This window comes from Carcharodon carcharias, chromosome 11, assembly GCF_017639515.1.
Source record: "Carcharodon carcharias isolate sCarCar2 chromosome 11, sCarCar2.pri, whole genome shotgun sequence".
Taxonomy (NCBI): domain Eukaryota; kingdom Metazoa; phylum Chordata; class Chondrichthyes; order Lamniformes; family Lamnidae; genus Carcharodon; species Carcharodon carcharias.
The window spans coordinates 30055841-30079081 of NC_054477.1; the positions used below are offsets into that span (position 1 = coordinate 30055841).

The following is a 23241-nucleotide window of genomic DNA, read 5'->3' on the forward strand; positions in this document are numbered from 1 at the left end:
TGGATTCTCCCATCGCTTCAACGGATGAGTGTTCAGCAAGTTAAAAAAAGACTGGTTTACAGTGTAGGTTGATGTTGCCTTATGTGTAACGTTCAGCCAAGTCTTGGTTTGTACAACCAATTGCAAATATTGCATTTGAAGTCAGTGTTGAGGGATTGATGGAGGCATTTTCTTTATGCCGCACTCGTTTGTCCTGCGGTACTTGACTCTCTTCTCAAATGTTGAAATCACTTGATGACAGAGACTTTTCCATGTGAGTCTATCCAAGGCTTTTTTTTGCCCAATTGGAATCCAGCTTGCAAGCTCTGGGGTTGGCTTTCAGATTGTCTTTATATCTAAGTTTGGGGTATCCTGTGGTGCAGTTTCCCATGTTCAGCTGGCTATAGACTACTGCCTTTGGAATGTGGGAAACCTCCATGTGAACCACATGACCAATCCAGTGAGATTGCAGAGCTGAGGTGCTGAGGGGTCTGGGTGTCCTAGTGCATGAATCACAAAAGGCTAAAATGCAAGTACAGCAAGTAATTAGAAAAGCTAGTATAATGTTATTATTTATTGCGAGATGAATTAAATACAAAAGTAGGGAGGTTATGCTTCAGTTGTACAGGGCACTAGTGAGACCACATCTGGAGTACTGTGTACAGTATTGGTCACCTTATTTAAAGAAGGATGTAAATGTGTTGGATGTAGTTCAGAACAGGTTTACCAGATAATACCTGGAATGGGTGGGTTGTCTTATGAGGAAAGGTTGGACAGACTAACTAGGCTTGTATCTGCTTGAGTTTAGGAGAGTGAGAGGTGACTTGATTGAAACATATAAGATCATGAGGGGTCTTGACAGGATGGATATGGAGAGGATGTTTCCCCTTCTGGAAGAATCTAGAACTAGGGGTCATTTTTTAAAAACAAGGAGTCATCCATTTAAGACAGAGATGAGGTGACATTTTTTCACTCAGAAGGTCGTAAGTCTTTGGAACTCTCTTCCTGAAAAGGTGGTGGAAGCAGAGTCTTTGAATATTTTTAAGGCAGAGGTGGATAGATTGTTGGTAAGCAAGGGGGCGATAGGTTATCGGCGGTAGGCAGGATGCAGATTTCAGGTTACTATCAGATCAGCCATGATCTTATTAAATGGCAGAGCAGGCTCCAGGGGCTGAATGGCCTACTCCTGCTCTTTGCAGGTATTTTCATACGAAGCTGAGCTCTGATGAGCATGCTCTTATTGCGAGGTATGAAGCGTTTTGCAAGAACCTCAGTGTTGGGGATTTTGTCATGCCACATGACGTTACTAATAAATCTAAGACAGCGAAGATGGAATCATTCTGGTTGGTTTATGTGATGTCAGTAGATTATCCAAGTCTCACAGCCATAAAGAAATGATGGAAGAAGCACTGCCTGGTAGACTTTGGATCTTTGTCCTGAGACAAACTCCATGCTCTTTCCAAAGGCTGTGAGTGAACCTGCCAAATATTGAGCTTGCTATTGCCAGGCACTGGATGGTATTGTCATCTAGCATAGTGCTATTGGAGAGGATACTCCCAAGATAGCAAAACCACTGTATTGAGCAGAGGAGTGTATTGTTCATAGTGACTGTGGGGTCTTGGAGTATGTGGCCAGGGGCAGGTTAATACAAGATCTCTGTCTACTTCAGACTTATTGTCAAGCCAAAGTGTTCTGTGGCTAGGGCAAAGTGATCAATAAACAGCGGCATGTCTTCTGGAGTATGTGCTTTGACAGCGCAGTCGCCCGCGACCAAGAGTTCACTCCGAAGCTGTTCAATAATCTTTGTTCAAGCCTTGGGCCTTTGCAAATTGAAGACGTTGCTGCCTGTCCTGAATTGAATTGAAAGACCTTTGAGCGCATACTGGAGCATGGCTAAGAAGTATAAGGCAAACAGAGCTGGAGTCAATACCCAGCCGTGCTCAGTGCCATTGGTGACAGGAAAGGCACCCGTTGACGTGCCACTTTGCATCATGCTGGCCATCAAGCTATCGTGAAACGAGCAAATGGTACTGATCATCTTTTCAGAGCAACCATATTTTTACAGAGTCTTGATCAGAGTCAAAAGTCTTGATCAGGCCAATGTACACCACAAAGTGATCCCCGTTCTGTTCGCAGGACTTTTCTTGAATTTGATTTGCTGCAAAGACCATAGGTGGGATTTTCCACACCCACCCGCCACTGTTCCGGTCCCGCCGCAAGTTAATGGACTTCTGGCCAGGGCACCGCCTCACCCACGGTAGGTCCCACCCGCGACAGAGCTGGAAAATCCTAGCCTGTGCTTTCTGTTCCCCATCCCATTTGGAAGCTACACTGTAATTCTGGGTATACAGAGTCAGTGAGGTCAGTGATATCCTGATTAAGGATAACTGCTTGCAAGACCTTTTCTTGCTATTGAAAGAAGTGATATTCCATGATGATTGTCACAGAAGGACTTGCTCCCTTTTCTGTTTGTAGAAATGAGTTATTGAAGTATCTCTGTCACCTTGGGGCACTGTGCCCTAGGTCCAGATTGGGCAGAAGAGATTAGTGACTTTCCTACCCATGTAAATCCTTCCGTCTTTGAATACTTCAGGTGGGATGCCATCAGCTCCCGGTGACTTTCCCATTGAAAGCTACCTCACGGCCTTCATGACTGCCCTTTGAGAAGGATCGAGAGGAAGCTCTTCCAGAGTGGGTGCTGTGGAAGTGACTCAATGGTGTCATTGTATACTGTGGTTTGTTGGTTTTTGGGATTGCTGAAGTGCTGTGCTCAACGAGAGAGAATCTCATGTCGCTTTGTTAGGAGCTGATTGCCATCTACTGAGAGGATGGGTCTCACACTGTCATCGACTGACCACAGGCAGTTCATGTAGAGCCTTCAGGTTGTTTTCATTAGCAGCTGCTCAAAGTTCTTCAACCTTGAATTCCCGCCATTGGCTCTTCATTTCTCTGAGTTTGGTCTGCAGCATGGTTTTTGCATGATGGTATCTGGCATTCCTTGCTGGTAAATTCTTACCAGATATGTAAGATCTGTGAGTATCATGCACTTCATCCAGAAGCTTGGGAAGGAATCGTCCCAAAATTGCACTAAGTGCGGTAGCTGGTGTGAAAAATGACGCTTTACCCACCAGCTGCAAGGGCGAGTTTTGTGCTGTATCATCCGCTCCCCTCGTCATTAATTATGCAGCCACAGGAAACACACTATCTTGCTGGTGGGCGGCCTCTGAATCGCCCGCCACGCCTTTACCACACCGTTTCCTCACTCCGGGTGCTATATCTAAACTGCAGCTGCGCTCAGTTCTCAATGCTTGCAGCCCAGGATTGTTCCAGTGTAGACATGGCCCTGAAAGCCGAGAAGAGTTCAGTGACCCCTCACTGGAATGTCTTTTGGAGGCCCACCACGATGTCCTCCACCTCCTCCCTGGCCACAGGAGGTCCAGCAGGCTCACCACTCCAGCTTGGTAGGTGGTGGCAGTGATGGTCAGTGCCAATGCTGCACAGAAGAGGTTGACCATCCAGTGCAGAAAAAGGATTAATGATCTCATCCTTGCAGCTAGGGTAAGGCAACCATCTCATCGCTCTAAACTCACACACTCACAAGTTCATCACACATTCACTGGCATCTCACTCACTGCCAGCTCAAGGGACATCACCAGTCAGTCTCTCACACACACCCTCACATCTCCATCTGGCCTCACTTCTTCTGGAGACCAGTTGAGGCCACTTGTGCAGATCAAACTGTGCCCCCACAAACACAGTTTGGGATACCCCACCCTTCCCCAGTACAGCCCTTGCCCTGCAGCCTCTTTCCTTGCCTGAGGCCACTTCTCCTCTCTCCCCAAGCAAGCCTTAGCCCTGCAGCCATTGAAAAGCCACCCCCACCTTACGACTGGTCTGATAGGTAGAGACCTGCCCATGAGCCCCCCTAAAAGTGATGTGGTGCTGTCTGCAAATCCTGGCACTGATGACCACGACTGCTGCCTGAAGCAAGGTAGGCAAACAAACTTCGAAGTACCAAGCGAAGTGCAGCTCACCGGGCACACGTCGCTTATGCACAGCTGTGAAACACAACAATGTGCACGGATGATCCAGCATGGGGGAGATGATTCTGGCAAGCTGGTCTTATAATGATGCTAAAGTATTGAAATTAGGTCCCTGATGTGCGGTAGCAGCAAATGCGGCCCGCCATAGATAGGCGGAGCAGACGATTGCAAACTGGTTTTACAACGATGTAAAACCAATTTTTGGCCTTCTCACCATATTGTCCACTTGCGCCACCAAACATGCCCACCGCCAACAGGAGAGGAAAACTCCAGCCTTGGGATCAAAAGGTGAGGAAGGACTGGGATGCTGAAGAGAGTTGAAATGCTTTTTTCTAGGCTAAGGTGAGGAAATAAGTACTAAACCACCCTTTTTTGTAAGCAGCTAATAGCTTATGCAGGATAACTTCCTGAAAGATATAAACTCCATATGAAATTGGCTTTAGTACTTCGGTTTGATTTATGCACCCTTTGTAATTCATTTACTTTATCAATTTATGGTCAAAATATTTGTTCAAAGTGTATTTCTTTTTGCTTTGCAATAGTCCCCTAACAGTCCACTGTATAAACTGAAGTCTGGAAACAGGGTGGCCACATTCATGATATATGTAAGTATTGATCATATAGTTTCTGTTGATGAAAATACCATCTCCTCGCAGACTTGTTATGTTTTGCACTTTTGTGGAATGTGGCAATTTCTTTTTACAATCCTGCCCCAGTATTATTTCCCAAAATATGTGAGGAGATGCATTTTTCCAGTGGAGTTTCAGAAGGGTCAATATCATTGATATTGTTGATAATGAGGCGATGGCATAGTGGTATTGTCATTGGACTGGTAATCTGGGAATCCAGGGCTAATGTTTTGGGGACCCAGGTTCCAATTCCAATTTGAATTTGAATCCAATAAAAATCTGAAATTTAAAGCCTAAATGATGACTGTGAAACCATTGCCAATTGTCATAAAACCCATCTAGTTCACTAATGTCCATTAGGGAAGGCAATCTGCCACCCTTACCTGGTCTGGCCAGACCCACACAGCAATTGGTTGACTCTTAAATGCCCTCTGAACAAGGGCAATTGGGGATGGGCAATAAATGCTGGCTGAGCCAGCAAGGCCCACATCCCATAAATACAAAAAAAAAAATTGGAGAGAGGAATATTGTCCAGATTTACAGATGACATCAAACTGGGTGTAGCAGTTAATGAGGCAAAACAATGTGCAATAATGCAAAGGAATCTAACAGGCTAGGTCAGCTGGAAGAGAGGTTGTAAAGAGAGTCCAACATGGGTGAGTGTGAAGTTGTGAGGCTAGGTTGGAGAAGTGAGAATGTGGAGTTTTCACAAAATGATTGTGTGATTAAGGAAATGGGACAGTCACAGAAAATGGGTCTGGGGGGTTATGTGCAAAAATTGTTAAAGCTGTTGGTTCAGTATTCACAGGAGGTCAAGAAAGCAAATATAGTGCTGAGATGTACAGTTGGGTGCAATTTATAAGTCTAAGCAAATGATTGTAAAGTTACTCCTGGCCTTGGTGAAACCTTATCAAGAGTACCGTGTTTAATTTGCTCTCTGTTTTATAGTAAGGATAGAGAATCAATAGGTTTAGGAAGGAAAATCACAGAATTTAGGGTGTGGCAGCAGTAGGAACGACCTCCAATGTTGGAGTGATGAAAGTGAGTGTAAATCACAACTCCGTCTGGTGTGCTAAGAGATGGGAGATTCAGCAAAATTCATTTTGAAATTGGTACCCAATTTTCGGTCAATTCTGAAAGTTGCCCAATTAGGTTAAAGATGGCTGATAGAGTACCATGAGCGAGGGCGTTCCCAAGCTCTGATGGCCTTCCCAAGCTCTGATGGCCTTCCATAGACTGCTGAAGAAGTTAAAAAAGCTTGGGAAGTTAGAAAAGAAAAAAAAACCCACTAGAATGATGCACATTTGTGCTTATTTGCATGTAATTATAGACTGACGCACGCAGAAGCTAAGCATGGTCAATTTTTGTTTCTTTTTTAAACTCAAGATTTGTTCAGTCGTTCCAAATGCAATAGCCAAAGCCAATTGTGTAAATGTGTTATGAATTTAGGCCTGAAACAGATGACTTCTTGAGTTCAATGGTGCCTGTTACTCCGACAACCATCTAAATTTCATATGAGCCAACACGCATTGCTCTATATCCCTCAGAACACTAACTGACTCTGGTAGAGTAACGATAGAACCACATTGTGAACTAAACCAGATACCCCTGCCTTTTTCTTTCTTGGTATGTGGGCATCACAGGCAAGACAGGCATTTGTTTCCCATCCTTAACTGCCCTTGACCTGACTGGCATGTTTGGGCAGTTAAGATCTGGAGTCACATGTAGGCCAGACCAGGTAAGGATGGCAGAGTTCATTCTGTAAAGGACATTAACAAACATGATGAGTTTTTATGACAGCTGATAATAGTTTCACAGTCACCATTACCTTCCAATTCCAGATTTATTAGCTAAATTTAAATTCCACCAGCTGAAACAGTGGGATTTGAACCCATGTCCAAAGGGCATTCACCTGGGATCTCTAGGTTATTAGTCCCATGACATTACCATTACCCCACTAGCACTTCGTATCAATTTCTTTAATCTCTTTGAAGGGTTAACACTGGAAGAGATGCAGCTTTGCTCAAATTGTTGAACTGCTTTAATCCACAGTGAGACACCAGGCATGATCAGTCACTTAAATCAAGCAGTGCAATTTGGTTTGGTAATGATTTTGGTAATTGTATAAAAATGAAAACAAGCAACATCATCCAGCTCCGGTGGGAAATCTTGTCCCTTCATAGCTATGAAACTAGCATAACATTTATGATGAAGGAGTCATTATAAGAATAATCTTGTGTTCTGTTTTAGTTGAGTACAGTGGAAGCTGGAGGGTCAACTGCTTTCATTTATGCTAACTTTAGTGTTCCTGTTGTCAAGGTAAGTAGAATATATCTTGTTTTTGTTATAACTAGATGTAGTTGTTGATATTTGTTATATTTATAAATGTATATTTATCTAACATGTAACTGAGCCATTCTGATCAAACTGCCTCAGCCAGGTTAGTAGTTGTGGCAATTCACCTTTGGCCTACTAGATTAGAGAGTGAAAAATCAGACAGTGCTCCACGATCATAATCCAGTAATCCCTGTTAGTCATGTGTGGGAATTAGATGAGGACAGGAGTGGGTTTACATGCAATGCCCTCCATGCATCAAATGGATCTGCCAGTAATCACCGACAAAGTTCATAAATGAAGAATGGGCACACAGCCCAAATACCGGGGTGCTCGGAACAGTGTCCTGCTACGAATCAACAGTTTTAGAAGGTAGAGAAAGAAGAGAAAATTAGTGATAAAAATAATGAGTTCCCCCTCTTTAAACCATTTTATTAATCTGTGGGCGGAATTGTCCCAGATTTACACTAAGTGCGGTAGCGGGCTTGAAAAACAATACTTTACCCATCGGCCGCAATGGCGGGTTTTCACGCCATATCATCCCCTTCCCAGTAGAAAATTTCCCAGCCTCATTAGTAATGCATTCACGGGAAACACACGGATCATCAGTGGGCAGGCCCTGTTCTTCCTACCAAAATCAATCACTTCACACTTCCAGTCAATGAATTTCACCTGCCACTTGGCCACCCATTCCACCAGCCTGTCAATGTCCTCTTGAAGTCTTTAACTCACCTCCTCAGAGCTCACAATACTTTCAAATTTTGTACCACCTGCAAATTTTAAAATCCTGCCCTGTATTCCCAAATCTAGGTTACTAATTTGCAGTGAGAACTCACCTCCTAACTCCCCAAAGACTGTCCACCAGCTACAAGGCTCAAGTCAGGGGTATGATGGAATATTTGCCTGGATGAGTGCAGCTCCAACAACACTCAACAAGCTCAACACCATCCAGGACAAAACAGCCTACTTGATTGGCACCCCATCCACTACCTTCAACATTGACTCCTTCAACCACTAACACACAGTGGCAGCAACGTGTACCATCTACAAGGTTGTTATAATCCCAGCTGCTGTTACCATTGGACAAGCCAGATCCCATGGTGGAACCCAGCTTGATAGATCCTAATTTTGTTTCTTTAGATACGTGGAGAGTAGCTTCCGAACAGAGGCAAGGAGTCAGCTGATGAACTTTTAACAAAAGAATAAAACATTTATTCAACAAGAAAAGATGCACTATATTACAATACTCCTTCACCCACAACTATACCTTTACAAATGTATACAGATTTGTAGGAATAACACAAGTTACAAAGCTATCTTATACTCTCATGTACACAGTAAGTACACAGTCCATGTAAACCCATGGTACCCTGTGGTCAGAAATAGCACACTCTGAAATCAAGTGACAGATGTCACCTCAACCAGATGCTATAAATCTCTCCTTAACTCCCCCTAGACATTTGTCATACCATGAGCTGACCAGTCTCACTGAACTCCGTCCTTCATACGAGGGTTTCCGATCTCCATTCTCGCCTTGGAATCTTCTCCCAAATGAACGCTTTCTCTCAGATGCCTTCTACAAGTTGTCTCTTTGGGTTTTCTTGACTCTTGCAAACTGTTCTGACTTTAAATCTGCTTTCTGCAGCTTTTGTCTCTTTAAATCTGAAGCACAGAGCCTTCCTTTCTGCCCCTCACTCTCAACTTCATTATCAGGACCTTTACCAAGTCCCTGTCCTTCCTTTGACTAGAGGATTTTCTTTGGACTTTCCCCTCGTGCACTGCCCTGGATTTTGGGGTTTTTCTTTATCTTGGAACTGGCTATCTGTCCCCTTTGCTCCAGTCTCTCCTGGCAGCTATTTTCAGAACCAACCGCACTCAAACAGCTTCCAAAACAACTGCTGTTTTTTTTCTGTGTGTGTGTTTGTGGGAGGGACCTGCCTCTCTGGCCCCCTGTTGCCAGGCAACAGTTCAATTCTTCTACCCTTATTTGTTTAACTTAGCTGCAACCATTGTAAAAAAACCTCATTAGAAATGTAAGCACTTTTTAAAAGTGAAACTAAAACTCCATTTGGCCTTTCTTAACACAGATACAGAAATACAAATCAAATATAAATTTTAAAACTAAAACTCATTCCTAATACCCACAAATACAAATGTAACTTACTTAAACTATCTCTATTTCCTAACAAAGATGCACTGCAGCAACTCACCAAGGCTCCTTCAACAGCATCTTCCAAACCTACGACCTCTACCACCTACAAGGACAATAGCAGCAGGCACATGGAGATACCACCAATTGCAAGATCTCCTCCAAGCCACATACCAGCCTGACTTGGAACTATATTGCCATTCCTTCACTGTCACTGGGTCAAAATCCTGGAACTCTCTTCCCACACCACATGGATTGCAGCCGTTTAAGAAGGCAGCTCACCACCACCTTCTCAAGGGCAATTAAAGATGGGCAACATATGCTGGTCAAGCCACTAACACCCACATCCCATGATCAAATAAAAAATATATATATACATATATATATAAAATATTAAGAAAGGCAGTGGTCTTAGTACTGACCTGGGAAATCCCACTATATATATTCCTCTAGTCTGAGAAGCAACCATTCACCACTACCTTCTATTTCCTGTCACCCTGCCAACTTCATATCAATGTTGCCACTTTCCATTTTATTCACATGCAAGGCTAGCATGTGACACTTTATCAAACGCATTTGGGAAGTCCGTTAATATCACACCACCTGCATTACCCACACCAATCCCCTCTGTTACCTCATCGAAAAATGTAATCAAGTTAGTTAAGCATAAAAAATCCATGCTTGGATATTAATTCAGAGTAGCCCAATTGAATTGCCTGAGACACCACATGGTTACATGGCTTCATTTGTGGTAGCCATGAAGGAGGCCATCTCCAAACCCTGTCCTGGGATTACATGTATTGCATGGAGTAACTTCACTTTGGAGTGGGGAAGAAGGACTCTATCCATTCAGTTTGAAAATATGTCGGTATATTAATTCTCTGTTGAACACCTCTTTATCTATGGTGCTGGCAATAATCAAAAGATTGATGCATACAATTTTCAGAGACAGAGATTTTTATGATAAATGTATCTTGTACCTTGGAATGAAACTAAGCAACTTCAATATCCCATCAAACAGGCATAGTGCAACATTAAAACAAGACAACCACCATATTTCCCATTATATCTGTTTTATGTTTCTAAATTGACGCTTATCTATAGGAATATAGGAACAGGAATAAACCATCCAGCCATTGAGCCTGTTCTGCCATTCCATTAGATCATGACTGATTTGTTTCTCAAGTCTATTTATCTGCCTTTACTCCTTATTCCTTGATACACTTCCCTAACATAAATCTATCAGTTCACGAAATTTCAATTGACCTAATATCCACTGCTTTTCGGAGGGACAGGTTATCAATTTGCACTGATCTTTGTGTGAAAGATGCTGCCTAACTTCACTTCTAAATGGCCTAAGTCTAATTTTAAAAATATGTCTACTTGTTCTTGATTCCTTCACTAGAGGAAATAGCTTTCCTGTATCTATCCTATCAAATCCCTTAATTATTTTAAATACCTTGGTTAGATCATCTCTCAACCTCATAAACCCAAGGAAATGAAATCCATATTTATCTTCTTCTTCTTGCATATGACAGCTTGCAGCTTTACAAATCTAAGCCCAAGTTGGACAACTGAGTCACTGCACTGTGTGTTGTTAGGTGGATTGCCTTGAATCCTGCGCCAAATTTTTTGTAGGCTGCATCCACCCACAGTGTGGTGAACAGTCTGATCCGGGTGACCACAGTTGCATGCTGGGCTATCCTTGAAATCCCATTGTGATGCCCTTGCATGGGAAGTGTGGATCCTGTTGAGTGTAAGACCACTGCTTTCAAGGAAGATCAAGTCCTGGAAGCTCTACTATCAAATCACTCACCAGATCCTTAATGCCGATATTGGTTGCGGTTGCGCCATTTGTCCTTTTTGTTAAAACCTCAAAGCATTCTCAGAGCTCTGGAAAAGTGTGCATGATTTGAGTCATGTATTCTGTAGGTTCTGAGGATCTTCATGGATTCCCAGTTCTGGGTTGCACATGCAACTCAACTATCCACGTTTATGCATCCCATGCTCATAATTTAATCCTTTAAGGCCTGGTGTTTTTTTTCTGGTGAATCTACACTGTACCCTATGAATGTATACATCTTGATAATTTCCAATTATGCTTTAATCTCTCTGTATTACCATCAAAATATAAGTAGATGCCCACAACCTTCAAATTTTACCTCATGGTTAAGGATTGGACACTAACTATAAGAAATGCCTAAGTTTATAAATCCAGGACATCATCGCTTTATTAAGATCACAGCGACTGACTGCCTTAAAGAATCCCTGGTGCGGCCTTTTCTAAGTGGAGGCAGGCAACCACTTTTTCAATGTTAGCATGGACCAGTTGGGCCGAATGTCCCGTTTCCCGTATACCAAATGTAAAATATCTGCAATTATTTAACATGTTTCAAAAACCTTTACTGGTTATTACTTTTTACACAGAGCATTTTGTTGTTTCAAATGAATTATTGATATTATTATAGGAATGCAACTTAAAGTATTTGGATAGAATTAATATTTGGTGAAATATTAATTTTAAATTTCCATTTCTCCCATCAGCTTAAATGCAAATAATTGAATAAATCCATCTCTTTCTTATGTTGAATTTAATTTATTTTAAATTCAATGGTATGACTAGTCTAATTGAAGGTATAGACATGTGGGGAATGAGCCAGCCTGCAGATTTCTGTATTATTATTGTTGATTTCTTAATTGCTCAAGTTTCCTTTTTCAACAAGGAAGGAAATGGAACATTCATGCCAAGTCAAGCAGGCTGATCTAATATTATCTTACTCCAATTACTCTTCTTGGGGTTTTTCTAAGCCACCTCTGCATATTTATGTTAGGAATTCTATGTTCCCCATAGACCTATAACAAAATCACAGATTATTCTTGTGGCATTTACCTTCTCACCCCAAGCCTTGGCAACAAAAAAACATATGGCACTGACAAATATCAAAATAACTGTGACAAAGCAAAGACTCCATTGGAAAAAAGGACTTTACTTAAGCAAGTGAAACCCAGTCTGTCAGAATTAACGTGAAGCCTGAAGTTGGCAGCAATTCCTTTCAAAAGATCTTTTTGTAACGTTCTTCATTGTTGCCATGTTTCTTATAAGGATTACAGGCTGAATTCTGTAACTTTAAGATTGTGAAATATCTAAGTCTAACAAAGAAGCAAGAAAGATTTTACAAGCCATAAGTTATGAAGACGATTTAAATGTGAATTGCTGAAAAAAGAGACACACTGTTGAAGCCTTTCATCTTGCACTCATCAGGTCAGGCACAGGCGAATGCACCAGGGAGCTATTGTCCTTCTGCTTTTGTTTATTCAAAACAAGTGCAGTGTCTGGACATTTTCCTTTTGCCTGCAGAGGATAGGTCACTGCATATGGATGTATGTTGCTTCTAGCAAGCATAAGTGAGCCACATTGCAAGCCCGACTTATATTTTTAAATTGGTTGTTGGTGTACTTCTTAGCACACTTAGGATTATTCAGCAATTGCTGCCCAGTCACAGAATCATATCAAACATTAGACATTATGTTCTGAGTTTTGTAAGCATAGGTTGGTTGAGTGAGGTCAGTACTCTGCCTGTTTCGAACAGCCAATGGGACGTGCTGTTTGATATGATCCACCTGCCATTGGGATGTAAGGTCTGCCTACCTGGCATCACAGCAGCAATGAAGTTCATCCACCACATTACTCATTTGTGTGGTAGACAGAATGTCTTTTTGTTTGACGGCACTATCCTGTTACTGGAGAATGCCATTCGTGTTGCTACTGCATAAAACAGCTAGCTTCAATTGTTACTCAAATTTTTGAGATACTTTACGCTTCCAGGGTAATTTGGAGGTAGACTGGGCACTTTTCATAGGTCTCTGCAGCCAAAGGAATATGTCCAGATATTGTGAATAAACCAAAATATAAAGACAATAGCTCCCTTGTGCATTTGCCATGGCAATATCTCAACCAATCAGAGCCAACTTGCCAACCAATCAGCAACCCTTTTTCCATGTGGTATAAATTGTTGTTCCCTTTGAAATTTGGTGTTCTTCCATCTGTCCTGATGAGTGCAAGGCAAAAAGCTTTGATAGCATGTCTCTTTTTTTCAGCAATACTCTGCACCCTGTACTACCAAACGACTATTAAATGTAAATAAAAGCAAATTACCATGGATGCTGGAAATCTGAACTAAAAAATAAATTTAATTTAATAAAACATAAGATAAAATTGAATTAAATGTGAATAATTTGGTGAATGCTAAATGCTCATTAACTAGCAAGATTATGTAAAAAATAAAAGCAAAAAAAGCAAAGAGAACACGGTATTTCATTGGTAGAACCATGTTGAATTTCACTGAGTAACGCATCACAGAAAGTGGGAATGAAGAACAGCAGCTAGCTTTAGCACCTGAATGCTGCAGCATACTGGAGTTCTGTTCAGAAGATCAGGCAGGCTGAAGTGCAGAAGTTGCATCAGCATCGATTTGACACCATTTTAAAATGGAAGATCACACCCCTCACAAACCTCACAACAAGGCAGGATTAATGTTGAGCTTTAATGAGCCAAAACGTCTGTGATTTCTGGTGCCTGGATTCTGACCGTGGGAAGTGCTGTTAGGCAGTGGGGTGTCCCGAGTACCGGACAGATCCATTTCAGTCTGCTGCGTTCCAACTTTACACAGTTCATCTGTATCTAATTTGTCACAGCAGGAGTTACGTTTCAGGCATAGTGATCTCATTGTATAGTTGCATCAAACATCTGCCGAATACACTATGGGACTATACATGGCTGAGTCCATCTCCTGAATTGCCAACCCGGTCAATTTAAGAAACGTTCTGGGACTAATTCTAACAAGTCATCATCCTGCCCTCTGGCTACCCGATCCGTAAATGAGTGCAGTGGAAAAATATTGTAACCTGAAACAATTTTTGCTATGCTGCAAAGTCCTTGTTTGTAGCTGCTGTTGTCTCCTTTTTCAGAAGTTTATCAAGTTACACTTCTTTGATCTAATCCCAAATTTTTCATTGAATTTTACAGTGTGACAACATGCTCTGACATAATGAGAAATTACACCCTTAAACATTGGTGGGAACTATACATCGAGTATTATTGGAATCCCCTTTTTACTTTGATCTTGTGTTAGCAGATGAAATAATGAAATTAAAATAACAATCTGAAAAAAGATAGCAATTCAGTCTTCCTACACTTAGAATTATTGAGTTTAAATAATTTCCCCAAATCTGCCTGGTGTGTCCTTTCCTTCACATTGACTATATTCACAAACTGAAGTACAACATGTTGTATAAAGTTTAGTAAATACTGATCTAGTGCAGATTTCTCAATGGCACCCAGACCTCACTGCAATGCCAAGACATCACACGTGCAAAATACCCATATTTTCATGACTTATCCAAGAATTGGAAAAATCCTACATACAGACAGATGTCAATTTAGAGGTTTCTTTGAAATAAAAACAATTTATTAACAAAAACGTATAGAACAAAGCAAACAGACCTCCCTTAACTTGCAATTTAAAGGTTTTTAAGTCGCAATGTTATTGCTTTTGGTTCCCCTTAACTCAAAGACTTTTATCAGTACCTGCTAAACCCTACAAATTAAAACCGTGTGCAGTCCAAACTATGTGGCTAACTGTATTTACGGTATCAGGATTACTCCAGAGACCTGTTTGAGTCACAGCAGAGCTTCGACTGTAGGTTTAAACCAATGCCATTCTGTACAACACAATGGCAGACTTATTTCCCTGTGTATTGTATCTCATTAGTTTCTGGGGTAAGGTACCAAGTGTCCTGACTCTTCCCATGCAGCGACTTGCCCCCCTCCCACAGCCCCCCACCTCTCCTCCCCCACACAACCAGGTTACTTCAGGTCAGTCCCAGTAATAATGGGATTCTCTGGTGATTTTGACCTTCCAAATAAGGTCTCACTCCCCTCAAGAATGTGTGACCATCATCTGTCAAGTCTTTGAAGATCATCATGACTCTTCAAACTGAATTCTTGAATGTTTAAATCCCCAGAATAATTTTCTTTGCTTTTTTTACAGGTTATTTTACTTATAACATTGATGGTCATTAAAAGTAGAACCATTTCAGTTTATTATGCTAATTGGAACAGTTTACTTTCCAAAAGATCACAAACAAGATGGAAAGATGGCTCATCTTATATATTTGCTTTGCACAAAGATTCATCAGCCCTCCTCATATCGCGAAGCTAACATCTGATGAACATTAACTAGAAATTGCTCCTTTTTTTTTAGAATGCAGCCCTGTTTTGGTGGAACCTGCACAAAAATGGACAAGGTAATGCAGACACTCTCCACGCTGGCTGTCCAGTGCTAGTTGGAGACAAATGGGGTAGGTGCACAATTGAAGTAATTGTGAATCATTTGTTCTATATGCTCCTTAAAATGACAGTGCACAAGATAGGTGAGCCCAATATAACACAACAAAATCAAACACATGGGGCAGAATCCTGCCCTTGTCGGGCGGGCTCAGCGAGGCTGGGCGGGGGTGGTTGGGAAGCTGACCGCCGTCCACAATCGAGGCCGGAAGGCGATTTCACGCATTAAGGCCCGCCTAGCGTGAAACGCGAGCGGCAGGGCTCAGCATTGCGTGTGTGTGTGTGTGTGTGTGTGTGTGTGTTTGGGGGCCGGGGGGGGTGGGGGGGCAGGGGAGGAGGGCGAAGGGGGCGAATGCGTGCTTCAGAATCTCCCTGAGGCACAGAGCTGCCTCAGAGAGATGAAGAGTTAATAAAATAATAAAGAAATGAAAAATGTTATAAAACATGCCCCCTCATGTGACTCTGTCGCATGAGCAGGGACATGTTATTAATTAAATTTAAAAATTTTTGTTTTATTTTTATTTGGTGTTGGAAGCCTCATCCTGCCCGTGGGTGCGGCTTCCTAAGAAGTGCAAAGGCCGCTTGGCCTTTTCGCCTGCCCGTCAACCATAAGCACGTCATTTCACGCTTGAGCGGATCGGGTGCGTACCCCCGTCTGCCAAGGTGAAAATTCTACCCATGGGATTGAGAAAGGTGAGGATAGTGGTAAGGTGATTGGGAAAGCAAAAAAGATGCTAGTTTCATGACTGATAACACAGCCTCGTCGTCTAGTTTAGAAATAAATAATATCTGATGTATTATAAATATTTCCAACGATTAAAACACAGGCCTCTGGTGCACACTGTGTGGAGAAATATATAAAAAGAAGCCAGGAATTGAATACAACAAGCATGCGTGTTATACACCAAAGACCTGTGTTTTGGCATCAGTGAGATGCAAAGGGATCTGGGTGTTCTAGTGCACATTTCTCAAAAGATTAGTATGCAGATACAGCAAATAATGAGGAAAGCTAATAGAATGTAATTGTTTATTGCGAAAAAAATTAAATTGTAGGGATGTTATGCTTCAGTTATACAAGAGCATTGGTGACACCACATCTGGAGTACTGTGTCCAGTATTGATCTCCTTATTTAAGGATGGATATAAATGTGTTAGAAGCAGTTCAGAAAAGATATACTTGACTATTATCTGGAATGGACGGGTTATCTTATGAGGGAAGGTTGGACAGATTGGGGTTGTATCCGCTGGAGTTTAGAAGAGTAAGAGGCGACTTGTTGAAACATATAAGATCCTGAGGGGTCTTTACAGGGAGGATGTGGAGAGGGATCTTTCCTCTTGTGGGAGAATTTAGAACTAGGGGGTCACTGTTTAAAAATAAGGGGTCGCTCATTTAGAAGAGAGATGAGGAAAATTTTGTCTCTGAGGCTAGTGAGTCTTTGGAAATCTTTTCCTCAAAAGGCAGTGGAAGCAGCCTTTGAATATTTTTAGGGCAGAGCTAGATAGATTCTTGTTAAACAAGAGAGTGAAAGGTCATCAGTAGTGGATGGGAATGTGGAGTGGAGGTCGCAATCAGATCAGCTATGATCTCATTGAATGGTAGAGCAGGTTCAAGGGGCCGAGTGGCCTACTCCTGCTCTTTATTCATATGTTCATATGTTTTCATTGTCCGTTCTTTGTATCCTCATTCAAGGCAGAATCATTTGGTGAATAGAACTCCATTCTTTTAACATTTTTTACTCTTTTACCCTTTACGCAGCAATTACCTCAAGGAACAGCTTAATCAGAGTCCTGGGAGCTGGCAAACAGATCATGCAATAGTTAATGTTGGCCATAATTTGCCAACATTGTACAGTTGAGGGGTTGAGTAGGTCACCGGGACCAGAGCTTAGTTCCTGAAGTTTGCTTCAGTAATGATGAAAATTCAGCATAAAGTTTAATTACCTCATTAATTAATGCCTCTGAGTATGAGAAAGTGGAACAAGGATTTAAAGTTAACAATAAGAATAGGTTTTTTAAAAATTTCTTGGTGGTGTGACTCAAAGGTAGATGGGTAGAAACTCAAGGTCCAGTACATGGCGACAGAGTACAAAAACAACAAATTTATGCCAAAGTTTACGCCACAGAATTTTGAATACCTTTATTAAATCTCCCGATAACCTCCTCTGCTCTAAGAAGGTGAACAACCCCCAGTCTCTCCAAGCAGCTAAACCCTCCCCCACCCCCAGCAACATTCTGGTAAATCTCCTCTGCACCCACTCCAAAGCCTTCCTAAAGTGCGCTGCCTAGAATTAACGATGATATCCGGCTGAGACCTAACCAGGGATTTATAATGGGTTTGTCATAAGTTTGTTGTTTTTGTACTCTGTCGCCCTGATATTTACAGGAAGGTGGGGGTTCTGTCAAAGTGAACAGCAAAACCTCACTGCAGGGTTTTACTCCATTTTGTGCCTTGCAGCCAGATTGAGGGGGCTCGTCGGCTCATTGGCGAGAAAGCTGGCAATTGCGGGGGACAGTCCCAGGCACTGAAGAAGATTGCGGGTCATGCGGGGGTTTGGTGTTGGGGGGGTGGGAGTTTGGTGTTGGGGAAGGTGGTTAGTCTCAGAGCAGATTGGACAGGTGGGACAGATAGATCATGGGGTCAGGTTCAGAAGGAGAGATTGCGTCTTGGGAGTCTGAGAGTTTGGGGGGGGGCGGTTTGTGGGGCGATGGGGTATATCACAGGGAAGTCTCAGAGATAGTATGGCTTTTCTGAGAGATTGCAGAGAGGAAGAGATCATGGGAGTCACTCCTGCTATGCCCACAAAACAGAGCTGGAAAAGCACTTACCTCCTGGAACTCTATCTAATTATCTCATTCATCTGGTTGCAAAAACAGCAGCATGAACAGGGAGTCAATGAATTAAGTGACACATTACCCAGACGTCACTACAACTATCCCTGATTTTGCGCTAAAAATTGAATTACCCATAATTTGAAATAAACAATATAAATAAACAAGCATATGGCAACTTATTGCTAAAATGTGCAATGAAAAGATAATTTGAATTAAATAACTTTGACTTAAGATAAAGAGGTTGTATGGGGAAAAATAAATATAATTAATGTATATTTTTCTTTTTTAATTGTTCTTAATATTTGCTTTTTTTAACTATATTTCAATGCAAGATGGCTATGACTAGTCGTTGCTGGTATTTTCTAGCTGACGATTTGTAGATCTTTTAATATTTGGCAGTTTAACAATTGTTCTTCTTTAAAAATAAACTTTTCAGTCGCTAACAAATGGATCCGAGAACATGGGCAGGAATTTCAAAGGAAATGTGGAGCTGACCCAGATGAATAAGCGACCTCTTCGTCACGGGACCTCTTGGAGTACAAGAACTTGTGCTATGCACGGAGAGGGGTAGCACCATATGTTTCTGAAATAATGACTGGAAGCCCAAGTACTGTCTGAACAGGAGTGAGGAAGCATGGCCTGAAGCCAAACACACTTTAGCACTGACTCGGGTCTGAGGAATGGAGCTGAGCGGTTGTTAACATATGGGGAAAACATACACCCTTGGAACCAGGACGCATTGCTGCAAATTTCCATTCATGTCATCGCTGACTGTGCCTATGTCATAAATTCCTGAACACTGTATCTGACATGAAAAAGCTGGATCAAAGGGAAAAGGAAAACAAACTATCCTCAAATAAGTGAGGACAGAATGGTTTATTTTACAAAAGTAGCTCCCTGAAACAAATTGCTATATTGCTTTGTTCATTCCTGAGGAGAATTTCTTTGGAGAATTAAAAGTGAAATGAAAATTGAAAGTCAAATGAAGGGGAACTGCTGTTTCTGTTTCTCTTGATTTTGGAATGCAGGCAGTAAGGTAAGAGAGGAGATCAAATGTATGTTTTATTTATCCAACTGGAATCTGTTCAGGTGCTTTCATTTCAGCCTGTCTAATGACCATACACAGATCATGTATAGGTGCACCAGCGGACAGTACACAGGTCAGAATCACGTCCAAGACCTGTACACAGATTGCGGAATGCACACACTCACTCCAGACTGGCAGAACCCCACATGATCAATTCTTTTTATTCTCTCACAGGATGCGGGCAGCACCAGCATTTATTGCCCTTCCCTAATTGCCCTTTAGAAGGTTTTGGTGAGTTGCCTTCTTGTACCACTGCAGCCCATGTGGTGTAGGTACATCTACAGTGCAGTTAGGAAGGGAGTTCCTAATGTTGGATAAGATGTACTGAAGCCTTTCTGGCTATTGCCTGAACCTAGTGTTAGGCCCATTTCCTACATAAATTCAGGGCCCAGCTGTAGGTTTCGACCCCTTTCTAGGGTTGCTAACTGTGATTAAATGAACTCCAGGAGGTTTCATCGCATGACTTGCCCCCACGCTCCAGCCATTAGCCGGCCAACCCATCCATCCTTAATTGTGATGCCCTGCCTTCCTACGCCAATTTGAAAACAAAAAGACTAACTGCCCATTTGGATGGAGATTGACTGTCAGCCAAACAGCCTTTTTCTCACATCTTGCACTTTTTAATATCTGGTAAAGGCAAAAGCTCAAAGAAAATGACAAAAAATAGCAATTTTTTTAATGTCGCAATGATTTTCATCCAGGATTGCACACAACAGTGTCCTAGAGATTGATCTTCAATTTCTGGAGACTCCAGGCCAATCCTGGAGGGTAGGCAACCTTATCCCTTTCTCATACTAAATCTTGACTGATCACAGCATACGTTGTGTACGCTGCATACAGTTTTCTTAGGTCTAAAACAACAAAACCAGAATTCCTTCATGGGGCTGCTAAATGTGGCTAGAAAATGGGAAGTGAATTGTGGAGCCAGGAGTGCTTCTCATAGCTCCTCAGTGAAACTGCAGACCCCTGTCAGCCACCACTTGGCACCCTCTGGGTTTCCTAGCTCTCCCTCCCTGGACTCACTGTAGACCCATTCCTGGCATCCTAGTTGGTCAACTTTCATCCTCTTCAGTTTCCTAGGGTACAACTGACCAATCATGTCCTGATGATGAAAGAGGACCACTTTGCCTGGTCCTCTTGTGTACCAGTTTTGGTACAGAACTCTTTACCTTGATGCAACCATTTCTAATCCTTTGGAATATATTTATTTTGTGTTCCATACATCTTATAGTTGAAAACTTCCCACTGATGGTCAGTCAACCTGATAGATACCTTTCTGCCCAGTTAATCTACACCATTGATTCCAACACCGATATGATTCCAATATCCCTTCCTAACAGCATTGTGGTTGTACCTACACCACATGGACTGCAGTGGTTCAAGAAGGCAGCTCACCACCACCTTCTCAAGGACAATTAGGGATGGGCAATAAATGCTGGCCCCGGCAGTGATGCCCACATCCCCAGTAAAGAATAAATTTAAAATGATATAAATCTTAACTTTTGGTTGTTCTCCATTCCTTTCTAGAAAATTTTCCACCCATTTCTTAATCACAGAATCACAGAATCTTTATGGTGCAGAAGGAGGCCATTTGGTCCATTGAGTCTGCACGGGCTCGCTGAAAGAGCATTCTACCTAATCCCACTCCCCTGCCTTATCCCTATAGTTTTGCACATTCTCTCTTTTCAGGTAGCAATCCTGAATACCTCAATCGAACCTTCCTCTACCACCCTTACAGGGAGTTCGTTCCAGGCTCCAACCACCTTCTGGGTGAAAAAAATTTTCCTGACATCACTTCTACTCCTTTTGCCTGTTATTTTGATGCCCTTCATTCTAACATTGTTTCTATAAAACATTTCTGTAAAATACTGGTTTGGCCACAACTGGAGTATTGTGTCTAGTTCTGGGCCTACACTTTAGGAAGGATGTGAAGACAAACTCATGAATGGGCCTAAGGCCCGTTACTTTCAATCCTGAAATGTGCCATTTACCTTAAGTTACCGTGGAAAGGTAAGTTGTCCCAAAAATTTGAGCAAGAGATGAAGCTAGCCACCACGCTGCCACTATGTAGCAGCAGCACGAGTGGTAGTCTCCACTAACAGGATGCTGTCGTCAAGTCAAAAATTGTTCTGCCTATCACACAGATGAGTAATATGGCTTATGAATTCCAGTGCTGTTGTGATGCCAGGTATGTAGGCCATACATCCCAACAGCTGAATCGTATCAAATAGCATGCCCTTTGGCTGTTCGCAAGAGCAGAGTGCTGACTGTAGTCAACCAGCCCATGCTTGTAAAACTAAGAACACAGTGTCCAACTTTAGATGTGATTCTGCAATTGGACAGCACTTACTGAACAATCCCCAATGTGCTAAGAATTGCACTAACAATCAATTTAAGATTATCAGCTGGGCTTCCAATGTGGCTCAGTTATGAGTTGCCAGAAGTTACACATTTTCATAAGAAGGGCCCTGTCCAATGCAAACAGAAAGCACAAACAAAAGCATGGGAGATAACTTTTTGCTAGTGCATTCCCCATGGGAATGCCTTGACCAATCAGAGTTGATTTGCCATTTTTGAATTTATACAAAAACTTGAGGGATAGCAGTTCCCTGGTACATTCTCCATGGCAACGCCTCCACCAATCAGAGTCCAATTGCCATCCAATCAGTGCACTTTTCTCATGCAGTATTAATTGCTGTTCCCTTTGAAATTTGATATTCTTGCACCAGTCCTGATGAGTGCAAGTTGAAAAGCTTTGACAACATATCTCTTTTTACAGCTTAATCTTTTTTACACAACCAGTGATTAGGATCTGGAATGTAATGCCTGAGAGTGTGGTAGAGGCAGATTCAATCAAGGCATTCAAAAGAGAATTGGATCATTAACTGAAAAGGAAACATTTGTAGTGCTACAAGGAAAAGGCAAGGGAGTGACATTAGGTGAAATGCTATTGCAGAGAGCCAGTATGAGCACAAGGGGCCAAATGGCCTCCTTCTGTGCAGTAACCGTTCCATGATTCAATGATTCTAACACCAGGGATACTAATTGGCTCACCTTAATTGGCCCGCTAGTGTGAAATTGCCTTCCGGCCTCGATGCTGACTGCTGCTGCCGAGCCTGCCCGACAAGGGTGAAATTCTGCCCATTATCTCTGTGCCCCTGAACTATGTAGTGCTGCATCTTAAGTAACCATATTCCAGAGTATGATCAGGCATCATCTGAAAACCCAGTTTCCATACACACATTGATGACACCCTATGCTACCTTACCAGCACCTCCTTTGACTCCTCCTCTGTCTCTAAATTGTAAATGGTTTCAGCCCCTGCCATAAATTCCTTTTCCTAGCCACTGAATTGAACCCTCTTCCTGGCAGCAGTTTGCAACCTTAGTATCATATTTGGCACTGAGATGAGCTTTCAACCATACACCTACGTCATCACTAACATCTCCTGTTTCCACCTCTAGGAAATTACCGACTCAGCCTTGCCTCAGCTCAACTCAACTGCTGCTGAAATTCTCAGCCATGCCTCTGTTATCTGATTATTCCAATGCACTCCTGGCCAGCCTCCCATGCCCTACCCTCTGTAAACTTTAGGTGATACAAAAGGAAGAAAGGAAAAGCTTGCATTTGTTTCGTGTCTTTCATGACCACTCACCATCTCAAAGCAATTCGGTTGTCTGTGTCCTAACTTGCAACATGTCTCATTTACTAATCACCATAAGACCATTAGAGGTGGGAGCCACTCAGCCCTTCGAGTCTGCTCCGCCATTCAATGAGATAATGGCTGATCTGATAATCCGCAACTCCACTTTTCTGCCTTTTTCCCATACCCCTTGATCCTC

General features: G+C 42.1%; 1 protein-coding gene across 1 annotated transcript in view; it reads left to right on the forward strand.

Annotated features, from left to right (window-relative positions):
* p4ha3 (prolyl 4-hydroxylase, alpha polypeptide III) overlaps window positions 1-19295 on the forward strand; it is a 70895-nt gene extending 51600 nt beyond the window's left edge. Inside the window, exons 10-13 of the mRNA XM_041199409.1 lie at window positions 4565-4627; window positions 6902-6970; window positions 15398-15494; window positions 18749-19295. Coding sequence (XP_041055343.1) covers window positions 4565-4627; window positions 6902-6970; window positions 15398-15494; window positions 18749-18819 — 300 coding nt within the window. The 3' untranslated portion in view covers window positions 18820-19295. The remainder of the gene's footprint in view (window positions 1-4564; window positions 4628-6901; window positions 6971-15397; window positions 15495-18748) is intronic.
* The last annotated feature ends 3946 nt before the right edge of the window (window positions 19296-23241 follow it).